Below are 13418 nucleotides of genomic sequence, written 5' to 3'. Positions count from 1 at the left end.
TTTGACATCTTGAGATGATTTTTCAGAATCATCTCCAGAAATTCCAACTTCTTTACTCCCTAGTGTTGTGAAACTACGGAAGATCTAATTGAATCTCCATTGCCTAATGATTGTATCTATGCTACTGTACCATGTGAGAATGATGTAGAATTAGTTCCAAGAGACGAATTGTCATTAAAGTTATAAATTATAGTTCTAAGGTCAAGGACAGCCAAATTCTAGAATGTTGCATATAACCAAAGAGCAATAAATGTCCTTCTGATCGACTTTCTTATTGACTGTGTAATGATTAATGGCTTATGGTACTGTATCTAGCTTATTATTGATCTTATGTATAACATCGTTGTAATTTGTTGTCATGATCACAAGAGTGAAGGGGAAGGAACGTTGTATATTTAAGTAGTTGTATGATTGCATGAACAGGTCACATGATTTGATGGTGATGTCATTGGAGTATTTCGGAGACTCCTGATTTTAGTTTTAGTTTGTACTCTGTACAGTGTATATCTCCTTAATAAAATCCATTATTGTTAATTTGAATCTATGTCCCTAATATAATTAGGACATTACACCCTTCCGTATCTCTCAATTCTGATTTGGAAAAATATCAGTGTTCCTTCATCATCATTTGGTCAAAATCCTGGTCCTTCCTTTGGAACAGCAATGTTGGTGTGTCAACATTACATGTACTGCGGTCATTCTAAAAGGCAGCTCACCAACACTTTTTTGAGGGCAATTATGGATCTGCGATAATGCTGGCTTTAGCATTAAAGCCCAGATTCCGTAAATGAATAATTTTTTAAAAATTGGGTTAAAGTTTCAGATCACTGACCTGAAAAGTTATTTTGACTTCTCTCTCCAATGATGCTTGAAAACTTATAGCCAGTTGGAGACATTAATGAAAGAAATGAATTTCAACATAACAGGAAGGCTAAAAAATGGAAAGGGGAAACCCCTATATAAAACAGAAAATGTAAAATATGTTTAATGTTGTAATTCTGTGGATTGTTGTTCTCCAGGTACATCAGATTACATTTTGAAGCCATGCGTCATAATGATGTACAGTGGGCGTGTCATTCAGTTTTTACATATGTTTGCAGCTTTAAACAAATGTTTATATAAATATAAAACACTCTGCAATGATAGTCAATATTTTTAAACATTTTTTGACAAGTTAGAGGCTGGAAGCTGTGAACAAGTGAGTATATGTTGTAAATTTTGTTTCTGCTTGTGGTGTGCAAGTAATTCTTGTGTACTAAAGCTCCGAATGGTAATATTCTTGTCGCTTTTCCCTCTTTCAGACTAAAGAGGCCGAAGTGTTTCTTCTCAACCTTGCAGAGGAGATCCAGCGACGATTAGAAATGTCTGGAATGAAAGGGAAGCGTCTAACTTTGAAAGTAATGATAAGAAAAGCTGGTGCACCTACAGAACCGGTTAAGTTTGGTGGGCATGGAATTTGTGACAATGTTACCAGGTATGGCAAATTGCATATGGTCATTTCTAAAACTATCTCCATTTTGTGATTCTGGTTCGTCAGGCATCATAAATTCACAGATAAACTACTTTTAATTCCAAGTTGGTCTAGCAGCTTACTTGAAGATTGAATTTAATGTAAACTATAAAGCTAAATGAGTATTGAATTTTTCTTTTTGCTATTAAACCTGCCAGTCATTAGAATAATTATTTCTACTGTCACCACAACTAAATTGAACGAGGATCAGCAGCATATCCTATCATTTTGTTCAGCTAATCATTAGTACCCCTCTGATTCTGACTGACTCTTGTTCAAATCAAAATGCGCTGTATAATTATGGACACAGTTTGCAGTAGGTTGAAATTTTAGATTTAAAAAGTATATATTTGAGAGATTTTTTTGTAGAAAGAGTTCAAATCAATGTAGCCCTTGGCTGCAAACTGTTCCATGATTACAATTTGAGAATATTTAAATAAAAGTAGCTTAATGGTACTTTTTTAAGACCTGCAATTCCATATAGAATCCCTACAACGCAGAAGGAATTCCATCACATTGTGTTGCCTGAAGGATATAGTGATTAGAAGATGAATTACTGCCCCAGAAAATGTCAGTAAATCAAGAAAGGTGAATCAGAGCAGCTCCTACAAAGTTCCCCAAAGACCATCTTAAAAATGGTTTATGTGGCATAGAGAACCAAGTGGTGGATGATAAATATGTAAATTCCCCTGATGTATTTTTATGATGTATGGGGAACTTAAAACCTCTGAAAATTCTATAGTCGAGAACACAGTGTCACTTGAGTCTGCCATTTAGCTGTCCTACTGATTTGAGGGTTAATTCAATTTCAAAAAATCATGATATCTTGCTGTATTTTTCCAGAAGTTTAGATCTATTTTTGAATCATATCAAGGCATCCTATTCTGTAACAACGTGATGAGTGAACTGATATTTTCTTACGTCAATTCAGCTGCTATTGCTTTATATATTTTGAGTGTCGATGCAGAAAATAATCAAGAAGACTTAATGGAATGCTGTTTTTTCTGTATCTAAAGAGCAAGAATGTAAGGAGCTGGAAGCTACATCTGTGCAAAGCCCTGGTAGATCATGCGTAGAGTACAATTTGTTCAGTTCTGGAAACACATCTTTGAGAGAAAGTATTGGCCTTGGAGGAAGTGCAGCATAGATTACTAGAATGATATGAAGAATTAAATTATGTGGCAAGATTGCACAGACTAGGATTATGTTCCCTAGATTGTAGAAGATGAGGGTCAGTACTTTCAAGATATTACAAGGAACTGATGGCATATTTAGAGATAAATTCTTACAACAGATTGGGGAGTCTTGGGTTAGGGGACATATCCTACAGTTAGCGCCAGTCCTTTCAAGATTTAAGTTCAGGACCATTTTTGTATTGAAGAGGAAGTGTTAGAAGTTCGGAACTCTGTTTTTCAAATAGGACGGTAGTGGTATATTGTTAATGTCACTGGACTAGTAATCCAAAGGCCCAGGCTGATGCTCTGAGAACACCATTTCAAATCAATTAACAAACATTCTGGAAATAAAGAGCAGCCTTGCCAACCGTAACTATGAACCCGTGGTTGTTGTCGAAACCTACCTGGTCCACTAGTATCCATCTGCTGACCTTCCCTGGTCTGGCCTACATATGACTTCAGAATTCGAGACTCTCAGCAATGTGTTCGCTCTTAAATGCTCTCACAAGTAACTCAGTTGTATCAATCCCATGCAAAGCCAAAGAAGAAGAAAATTGGACAGACCTCCTGGCATCAACCTAGTCACCAGAAACAAAAACAGCACACCCAACCCTATCAACCCCACAAAGTCCTCCTTAGTAACATCTGGGAACTTGTGTCAAAATTGGGAGAGCTGTCCCACAGACTTGTCCAGCAGCAGCCTTACATTGCGTGTAAGGTACGATTCAGTGATACGATTGTGTCTGAAACACCATCACCATCACTTGATGTGTTTTGTCCAACCAACCAGAAATGGCCAGACAGTGGTATACAACCCTGGGAGTATAAAGAATACGTATGTTTAAATAAAATCACATTGCATTCTCCTAAGCTCCAAATGGCACAGGCCCAACCTTCTCAACCTTTCCTCATAAGATAACCCTTTCTTTCCGGGAATCAGCTGAATGAACATTCTCTGAACTGATACAATACAATTGTATCCTTCCTAAAGTAAGGAAACCAAACAGGACAGAGTACTCCAGGTGTGAGATCCTCAAAGGGAATAAGGAAGTATAGTCCTGCCTGTTTCTCAGCAGTTTGGTATTGTTAGCTCCAGTTATACACCACACTGTCTTGCAAGAGAGGCATGGTGGCACAGTGGTTAGTGCTGCTGTCTCACAGCACCAGGGACCCATATTCATTTCCAGCCTTGGCTGACTGTGTGGAGTTTGCATGTTCCCCCCATGCCTGCCTGGGTTTTGTCCTGGTGCTCCAGTTTCCTCCCATAGTCCAAAGATGTGCAAAGTAGATTGGTTAACCAAGCTGTATAGCCCCTTAGAATCCCAGGATGTATAGTTTAGGGTATAAACACCTGGGATTCTGGAAAAAGAGCCTGAATGGGATGCGCTTTCGGAGAATCAGTGCAGACCCAATGAGCGGCAGCCTGTACTGTAGGGTGCTATGCTAAGAGAGCAGAAAGTGTGTCAGTGAATGTGGGGTCATGTGTTTGGATGATATGGCTGTCATGGTTGAATAGCTGGCAGTATGTGCCAACTGCTTTGTTCTGATTTTTTTATTGTCACATGTATTGGGATGCAGTGAAAAGCTGTTTCTTGTGCACTATAGAGACAAAGCATACCGTTCATAGTGTAGTAGGAGAGAAGGAAAGGATGGGGCAGAATATAGTGTTGCAGTTATAGATAGGGTGATGAGAAAGATCAGCTTAATAAGAGATGTGAGATGTGGTTGTGAGGTTTTTAGAAAATGCTGTGTTTGAGGGTGAGACAAAGTTACCGAGCTAAATCATGATTGCTTAAGTTTGTTGGTAGATGAGTAATGTGGTGTGAGGTAGTGCAGTGCAGTTGATGGGATATGGCATTTGCACTTGCATTCACTTGACCCCCTCATTCAAGGTTACTGAAGTTGTACACTTCATTTAGGTCCTCACGGTTAGACTCCCAGCATTGACCATCAAGGCTATCTGGGCCCACTGCCTTTATAATGTTTGTCTGGAGGCCCTCCTGGCTCCCTGTGTGTTAATAACATCTCTCCTCCTCCTACACCAAGACTCCCATTGCAACATCAGAGTATCATGGAGCCCAATCTCTGCCATGTTGTGCTATTCTTGTGACTTCTGTATGCCACATTCAATTATAGAGTGACAAGTGTCTGCTCAAGCCAAAATGCACCTCTCTTTGTTTATTTTCATATGCAAATTATAGCTTATTTGAAGGCATTTGACAAGGTGCTGCAGCAAAGACTGCTACATAAGGTAAAGATGTGGGTAATGTATTAGCATGGATAGAGGATTGGTTAACAGAAAGCAAAGAGTGGGGGTGAAGAGTGGGACCGCAATTGTTTACGATTTACATAGATAATTTGGAGTTGGGAGCCATGTGTAGTGTGTCAAAATTTGCAGCTGACACTGAGATTGGTGGAAGAGCAAAGTGTGCAGAGGTCGCTGAAAGTCTGCAAAGAGATATAGATAATCTAAGTGAGTGGGCAAGGGTCTGGCAGATGGAGTACAATGTTGGTAAATGTGAGGTCATCCATTTTGGTAGGAATAACAGGAGCAATCCACAAAAAGATCAGCCAGATGGCCTGCTCCTGCTCCTAGTTCTTATGTACTTATTATGTTGCAATCAGATGCATCAAATTATTCAACTTTGCTTTGTAGCAGTGAAAAACTAACAGATTAAAGTACATCATGCTGTAACAATATACATACAGTAGCTACAAGAGCAGGTCAGAAGGTATGAATTCTGCAGAAAATAACTCATCTCTGACCACCCGCAAAGCCTGTCTACCATCTACAAGGCTCAAGTCAAAAGTGTGATGGAATACTATCTACTCGTCTGAATAAGTGCAGCTGTAGCAACACTCAAGCTTGACATCATCCAAAACAAAGCAGTCTGCTTGATTGGCACCCATCCATGATGCATAGTGGCAGCGGTGTGTACCAGCTGCAACACGCATTGTAGGGACTCAGGCACCTTAGACAGTACCTTCCAAACCTATGACGACTACCATTTAGAAGGACAAGGGAAGCAGACATATGGGAACCCCACCACCTGAAAGTTCCCCTCCAAGCCACTCACCATTCTGACTTGGAAATATATCACCTTTCTTTCACTGTCATTGGCTCAAAATCCTGGAACCCCCACCTCAACAGCACTGTGAGTGTACCTACACCACATTGACTGCAGCAGTTCAAGAAGGCAGCTCGCTACTACTTTCTCAAGGGCAATTAGGAATGGGCAATAAATGCTGATCTAGCCAACAACACCCACATCCCATGAATGATTTTTTTAAAATCAGGAGTGTAATGGAACACTCTCCACTTAACTCAGTGAGTGCAGCTCCGACAACTTTCAAATGTGTACTATCTGCAAGATGCACAATAGCAACTCACCAATGCTTCTGTGGTAGCTCCTTCCAAATCTGCGATCTCTGCCAGCTAGAAGGACAAGGGCAGAAGATGTATAGGATCATCACCACCTGCAAGTTCCTCTTCAAGTCACATGCCATCCTGACTTGGAAATATATCGCCTTTCCTTCACTATTGCTGGGTCAAAACCCTGGAACTTGCTTCCTAACAGCACATGGACTGCAGTGGTTCATGGAGGCGACTCAACTTTACATTCTCAAGAGTAATAAATGCTGGCCTCGCTAGCGACGAATGCAAAGAAAGTTATGAAAATAAGGTGAAAAGACTCCTGCTTACAGCAGTCAACATTTTCACTTAATTATCTTTTTAAAGCAAGTTTTGAAAATCTCCTGAGGGAATTTATTTTGAATTTGCTTTTCATAGTGATCAAAAATACACAATCATTTTTGTGATTAGACCTAAATCATTGTGAAAATCAATGGCTTTCAACTATTTCAAAAAATTCCCAAAATAAAACAATTCACAGTCTTATTAATTACATTCTTGGTTCATTATGTTATATTAAGCATAGAGATCTGAGGGAATGGATTTTAAAGTTGATTTTCATTTGTTTTAATAACATTGGTATAAACGTTTTTCATAAGCCAATAAACATGTCCTGGTACTGCTTGCTTTGAATTTTTAATTCTAACAACTGCCCCAAATTTGAATTGTGCAGAAGTGTAACATTGGACCATGCAACAGGCAGTGCAAAAGTAATTGGCAGAGAGGTACTGCACATGTTCCATATGATGAAACTGAACGTGACCGATATGAGAGGGGTGAGTTTAATTTTTTTAATTCAAATTGGACTCCACAATTAAACATCAGTACTATAAAATCAAAACCTTAACTGTTTTATATTCGTTACCTGAGTCTATGCGTGTGCTGGATTGTGAAAAGTTGATTTAGCTGCATACGATTTGGGAGTCAGGTACCAGATTCCCAGAGACCGTGTTAAAAGATCAGTATTATGGTCACACAGCTGAGATTTCTATAATTTATGCTTATGCTTACTGGCAGAAGGATTGCTAGCCAGAGGATACTGACTAAAGGTGATTGGCAAGGGAAACGGAGGCAACATGAATTTTTTTATTTACATAACGAGTTATGATTTGGAGTGCACTCCCTGCAAGCATGGAAACAGGTTCAACCATAACTTTCAAAAAGGAAATTATACTTCAAGGATAAAATGCCAAACTACAGGAAAAGGATAGAGAAGTGGGAAAATCAGATAGTTCTACCAAAGAGCTGGGGCTGGCACAATGGGCTTGAATTATCTCTTACTATGCTATCATTCTGTGATTCTGATTTTATGTTAAGTCATATTTAAGTGCTCAATTATTTAACTACAACAGATTTATGTTCAGATTTATTTATATAGGAGGGAAATTTCTTCATCTACCAGCAGTGGGTAAAACAAGGTGTTGCAAGGAACGATTCAAAAACTTCACTATCTTTGATTACATTTCACAAATGTATTGATAAATTCTCAGTGGCTTTGTACTTATCTCACAAATTACAACCTCCTTGCACCAGCATAAGACATAGTCTATCATGAACAGCCAAATACATGGTCCATTAATGTTTAATTTGTTTTTAATATTCATATGCAGAGCATCTTCACATAGTCCAGTGGATGTGATGTCCTCAGGTACTGCCATCCTTTTAATTGATCACAAGTTCTACCCTTCAAGTAACCAGTGTAATTGCTTGGTTTTCAGACTGAGCTTGGGCTATGGTCTGATTGCTCTCCAATATTTCTGACAGGCTCTGCTGAACATCCTGAAAGCACTTTGAGGGTGGGAGGAGGGGATAGATGGAAAGGAAGAAATCAAATTAGATTTAAGTTGCTGTTTGGAACAATGATAAGCAGATGCAGTGCAAGAAATTGACCTGGTCGATTTTATTTAAGCATGTTCTAAGTATTCAAATCGATTAATACAGAGGTCCATCTAAGAGACAGTACGTCTTGATATTTTTGATGAAAGATTTTCTTTATTGGTAGGATTACACATCATATTTGGTTATGACTCTAAAATTGAGTATTTGCCATTCATAGTACTTCTGTTTTTTCTCTGCTCCATTTGATCAATTATAAAAGTCTGCATCTCTGGAATTATGGTATCTGTTGTGGGCTTTGATGTCATCCTTTTAATTGATCACAAGTTCTACCCTTCAAGTAACCAGACAAGTATCAGAGTTTTCTTAAACAGGTGTTTTAATACAAGCTACAGCAAGGACGCTGGAAAGCTACAGTTCACATCTCTGTAGCTAGCCAGAATGGTATATTCCAAGACACAAAGTCAATTAAAGTTTTCAAAATGGATTACAAGAAATTAGCATAAACCAATCACAGTCGCCTTACACTTGCTTCATTATAATACCCAATCAGCACAAAAACCTTATAGCATAGCTTGTTTCTGTATTTGTGGGTCACTCACATTTTCCAGTTACAGATGTCTGATTTATGCGCTTTGTCAGACTTTTTGGCCTTGGTATCTGTGAAGGCTCTTAGAAGAAGGCCATTGTTTTTCAGCCTGTTTTAAACTTGTGTGACTAGTAACCCTTCTGGTATTTATTAATAATTCATATTCCAGAGTTTATTGTGCTAAAATGGGGATCTTGAGCTTGTTGAATCAACGGGTTGCACCTATTATTTGATAAATTGTATCCCTAATTCAAGCTAATTATCTGCTAGACTATTCGGTAGCACCATAATAGTAAAAGAAAAGGACTTCTGATACTCGAACCCTGAAATAAAACCAAAAAGTGCTGAAGTTCCAAAGAGGACCTTTTGGACTAAAAATGTTAACCCACAGATTTTACCTGACCTGCTGAGTTTTTTTCAACGTTTTCTGTTTTTATGCCATAGCAATACTATTGCTTCCAGAATGATATGTTGCACTGACTGTCAGGAATAGGTGCAGTATTCTATATGTGTCATATTCTATGTATAATGAATGTTTTAATGCTTGTTTAAATTTAGCGCCATTCATATTCAAGTTCTTTTTGCTGAAAATGCACTAAATGAAAATCTGGCCATGTCCCACAATTCATCTGCTGTCCATGAGCCAAACTATCCAGTTTTCAAATGCCTTTAACTTATTTCTTATTTCTACTTGTGCTTTTCATGTAACTGTTCTTGTCTTTTTGAATATGGTAGTTTTAGGTCTGCTGCTTTATTGATGACAGTAAGCTCTCTGAGCACTAAGCTAAATCTTGGGAAAGAGTGAGATGATAGTCTGAACCTTGGATAAAGCAAGGGCAAAAAGAAGGAATAGAAATTTGAGAGCAAGTTTAGAAGTGATCTTGAGTTTGTGAGTAATACTGTGAAATTGTACAGGTGCATTTTAGTTATGTTGACCTAGGATACAAAAGTGGAGTGCAGGTTTGAGCAGGAAGAATAACAATCGAGCATTATATCTTAACATTACAGTAAGATTCTTTTTCCAGGGAGCTTGAAATTTACATGGGCATCAATAGAACAATATTTCCAGCTAATTTAGAAGCAGCACTTCTTAGTGAAAGAATGTATATTCTAATGAGCAGCTTCAGATTGAAGGTTTTTACACCAGGAGAACTTTGTTTTTGCTACTGAATATTTTTCTAATTGGCCTGAATAAAAACTTACTATCTTCAGTTTAATCAGATGTAGCAAGTAGCAGCAATTACAAAACAATTAAAGGTGATTAGCAATACACAAGATAGTTAAACATTAATTCTCTGAACTTAGAAAGAAAACTAGTGACGGACTGTATACAAAATGGCTGAATATAAATTATAGGACTTTTTTTTAGCAAGTGAGGAAACATAATATTTTAATTCATGTTGAAGATATTTTGTATCACTTCTAATAATTGAAAGGCTCATCTTCTAAGCACTTTAATTTCATTGTTATATATTATATTTAAATATGCCTCGCAAACCTCCCCGACCCCTGCTGCTGGTTAGTTCAGCAAGACAAATCATTTGGGTATCCTTGCTTAATAATTGTTTTAATTTATTCATAGTTTGTTTCCTAATTTGATGATACTGCACCTTATGGTATGGCACCTCTGTATTACCAAATTGCAATATTAAAGTAAATTGTGTAGTACATTTATATTTTGAAAGATATATCGTGTACAATTAAAACTTTAATAAGTGACTACAATGTGAAACTATTTTAGTGATTTGGAGACGTATTTAAATGGAATCTAGCTTTTTTTCCTTTTCATTCTTTAGGTTGGAATTCAGATGCATCAGTTACTGCCAAACAATAAAGCCTCATTTGCTCATTTTTCTCCTTTTGTGCGGAATAACACTACGAGCGGACCTTCATGTTCAGTGATGGACCTTTTTCAGACATCTAGAACAAAGAAAGCTATGGAGCACAGGCTTTCAGAAGGTTAGCAAGCTTAAAAAAATTAGAGATGCACACCATAAACCAAAGCAGGGGGAAAAGAGATGTGAAGGAGGGAGGGAAATAAGAGAGAAAAAAATAAAGAAACTGGGAGAGAGAATGTTAAGAGGTAGGAAAACAGAAGAGAGTAGAAGGAAAAAGAAAGAGGAGGAAGTTAAGTATGGTCCCTCAGTAACTGTAAAATGATAGATTGTATAAATGTAGGAATTAAAAAATATAGAATGATGGCAGAATAGTATTAATAGAAGATTTTAACTTACAAATAAATAAGCATGTCAGAAAGATTGTGAATTCTATTATTTTATAATGCTGTATTGTGTCCTGGAACCAAAAAGGGGCATGTTGTTAAGAATAATGTGCTAATACTCAAAACAAAATTGAAGGTTGATAAATCTTTTTTATCAGAAGAGCTACATCCCAGAGTGTTAGAAGAGGTAGCCATTGAGGTAATGTTAGTTATCTTTCAAGATTCTGTAGTTTCTGGAAGGGTTTCTGCTGACTGCAAGGCAACAAATTTAACTCCACTATATAAGAAGAGAGAGGGGGAAGGCGCAGAACTACTTGTTAGTTTGACATCAGTTATGGGGAAAATCATAGAATTCCAGCAATTCAGAAGGAGGACATTTGGCCCATTGAGTCTGCACTGACTCTCCAACGGAGTATTGTGCCCAGGTCTTATCCCAGTAATCTTATATATATATATATAATATACATAAAATATATAAAACACCCCACTAATCTACACATCTTTGGATTCTAAAGGGCAATTTAGCATGACTAACCAACCTAATCTTTTAGAGTGTAGGAGGAAATCAGACCACCTGGAGGAAACCCACGCAGACACATGGAGAACTTGCAAACTCCACACAGTTAGTCGCCTAAGGCCAGAATTGAACCTGGGTCCCTGATGCTGTGAGGCTGCAATGCTAACCACTATGCCACCGTGCCACCATTGGTAGAAACTATTATAAAGGATGTGATAACTGAATGCTTAGAAAATAATGATACGATTGGGCAAGTCAGAATGATTCTGTGAAAGGAAAATCCTGTTTGACAACCCTGTTGGAGTTTTTTTTTTGGTAATGTTACATGTAGCATAGATAAAGGAGAACCAATGGATATAGTATATTTGGGCTTTCAGAAGGCTTTTGATGAGATCCCACACAGGTGATTAGTGAACAAAATGAGAACATAGGATTGGGGATAATATACTGGTAAGGATTAAGAATTAGTTAACAGACAGAAATTAGAAAGTAGGAATCAACGGGTCATTCTCAGGTTGGCAACTGTGACTGGTGAAGTACTGCAAGAATCAGTGCTTGGGCTCCTGCTATTCCTAATCTATATAAATGATTTGAATGTGGGAACCAAATACAATCTTTTCGCATTTGCTAATGATACAAAACTAGGTGGGAAACTGTTGTGAGAAAAGATGCAAGGGGACTTGGGCAGGCTAAGTTAGTGAACAGATGGAATTTAATGTGAGTAAGTGTGAACTTAATCCACTTTTACAGAAAAATATGGTAGAACATTTCGTAAATGTTGAGAGGTTGGAAAGTATTGATATCCAGAAGAACTTTGGTGTTTTTTAATGAACCGCTAAAAGTTAGTATGCAGGTGCAACAAGCAAACAAAAAAGGTGGATAGAGGTCCTTCTAGATTTTCAGAAGGCATTTGACAAAGTACCTCACAAGAGGTTATTGCAGAAGGTCGAGGGACATGGAGTTGGGGGTAGGGTGTTAGCGTGGATAGCGGATTGGTTGTCAAATAGGAGGCAGAGAGTGGGGGTCAACGGGTGCTATTCGGATTGGCGGATGGTGACGAGTGGAGTGCCCCAGGGGTCGGTGCTGGGGCCTCAGCTATTCACCATTTATATAGATGATCTGGAGGAGGGAACCGAGTGTAGGGTGTCGAAATTTGCTGATGACACCAAGATTGGGGGAACGGCAAATTGTGCGGAGGGTGTGGAGAGTCTGCAGAAGGATCTAGATAGGCTGGGCGAATGGGCCAGGAAATGGCAAATGGAATTTAATGTTGGCAAGTGTGAGGTGGCCCACTTTGGTAGGAAGAATGGTAGGAAGGACTATTACTTACGGGGCGAAAAACTGCAGCAGGCGACGGTGCAGAGGGACCTCGGGGTCCTTGTGCATGAGTCGCAAAAACCCAGCTTGCAGGTGCAGCAGGTGGTCAGGAAGGCGAATGGGATGCTGGCCTTCATAGCGAGGGGGATTGAATATAAAAGTAGGGAGGTCTTGCTGCAGCTGTATAGGGCATTGGTGAGGCCGCAGCTGGAGTACTGTGTGCAGTTTTGGGTGCCGCACCTGCGCAAAGATATTTTGGCCTTGGAGGGAGTGCAGAGGAGGTTTACTAGGCTGATACCGGAGTTGAGGGGGTTGAGCTATGAGGAGAGGCTGAATAAACTGGGCTTGTACTCGTTAGAGTTTAGAAGAATGAGGGGAGATCTCATTGAGACGTATAAGATGATGAATGGGATGGATAGGATAGAGGTGGAGAGACTCTTCCCGCTCAAAAAAGACAGTAGGACTAGAGGGCACAGCCTCAAGATAAAAGGGGGGGCGGTTTAGAACGGAGTTGAGGAGGAACTTCTTCACTCAAAGGGTGGTGAATCTCTGGAATTCTCTGCCCGTTGAAGTGGTGGAGGCTGCCTCGCTAAATATTTTTAAGACGCGGGTTGATGGGTTTTTGATAAGAGAGGGGATTAAGGGTTATGGGGAGAGGGCGGGAAAGTGGAACTGAGCAGCGACAGATCAGCCATGATCTTATTGAATGGCGGGGCAGGCTCGAAGGACTAGATGGCCTACTCCTGCTCCTATTTCTTATGTTCTTATGTAAATGGTTTGTTAGCCTTCATTGCAAGGGAATTTGAGTGTAGGATTAAAGATGCCTTGTGCATACGTAACG

The 13418-nt window shown here is 38.9% G+C and overlaps 1 protein-coding gene across 3 annotated transcripts in view; it reads left to right on the top strand.

The window, feature by feature from the left end:
* rev1 (REV1 DNA directed polymerase) overlaps positions 1 to 13418 on the top strand; it is a 114465-nt gene that overhangs the window by 68865 nt on the left and 32182 nt on the right. For all 3 annotated transcript variants that reach the window (XM_080197114.1, XM_080197113.1, XM_080197115.1), the window contains 3 exons: positions 1302 to 1474; positions 6771 to 6873; positions 10319 to 10481. In XM_080197114.1, coding sequence (XP_080053240.1) covers positions 1302 to 1474; positions 6771 to 6873; positions 10319 to 10481 — 439 coding nt within the window. The remainder of the gene's footprint in view (positions 1 to 1301; positions 1475 to 6770; positions 6874 to 10318; positions 10482 to 13418) is intronic.

The sequence above is a fragment of the Carcharhinus amblyrhynchos genome, chromosome 10 (assembly GCF_965287045.1).
Source record: "Carcharhinus amblyrhynchos chromosome 10, sCarAmb.v2.hapA, whole genome shotgun sequence".
Lineage (NCBI taxonomy): Eukaryota > Metazoa > Chordata > Chondrichthyes > Carcharhiniformes > Carcharhinidae > Carcharhinus > Carcharhinus amblyrhynchos.
Note: the sequence above shows the minus strand (reverse complement) of the source record. Positions and strands in the feature narration are given on the sequence as shown.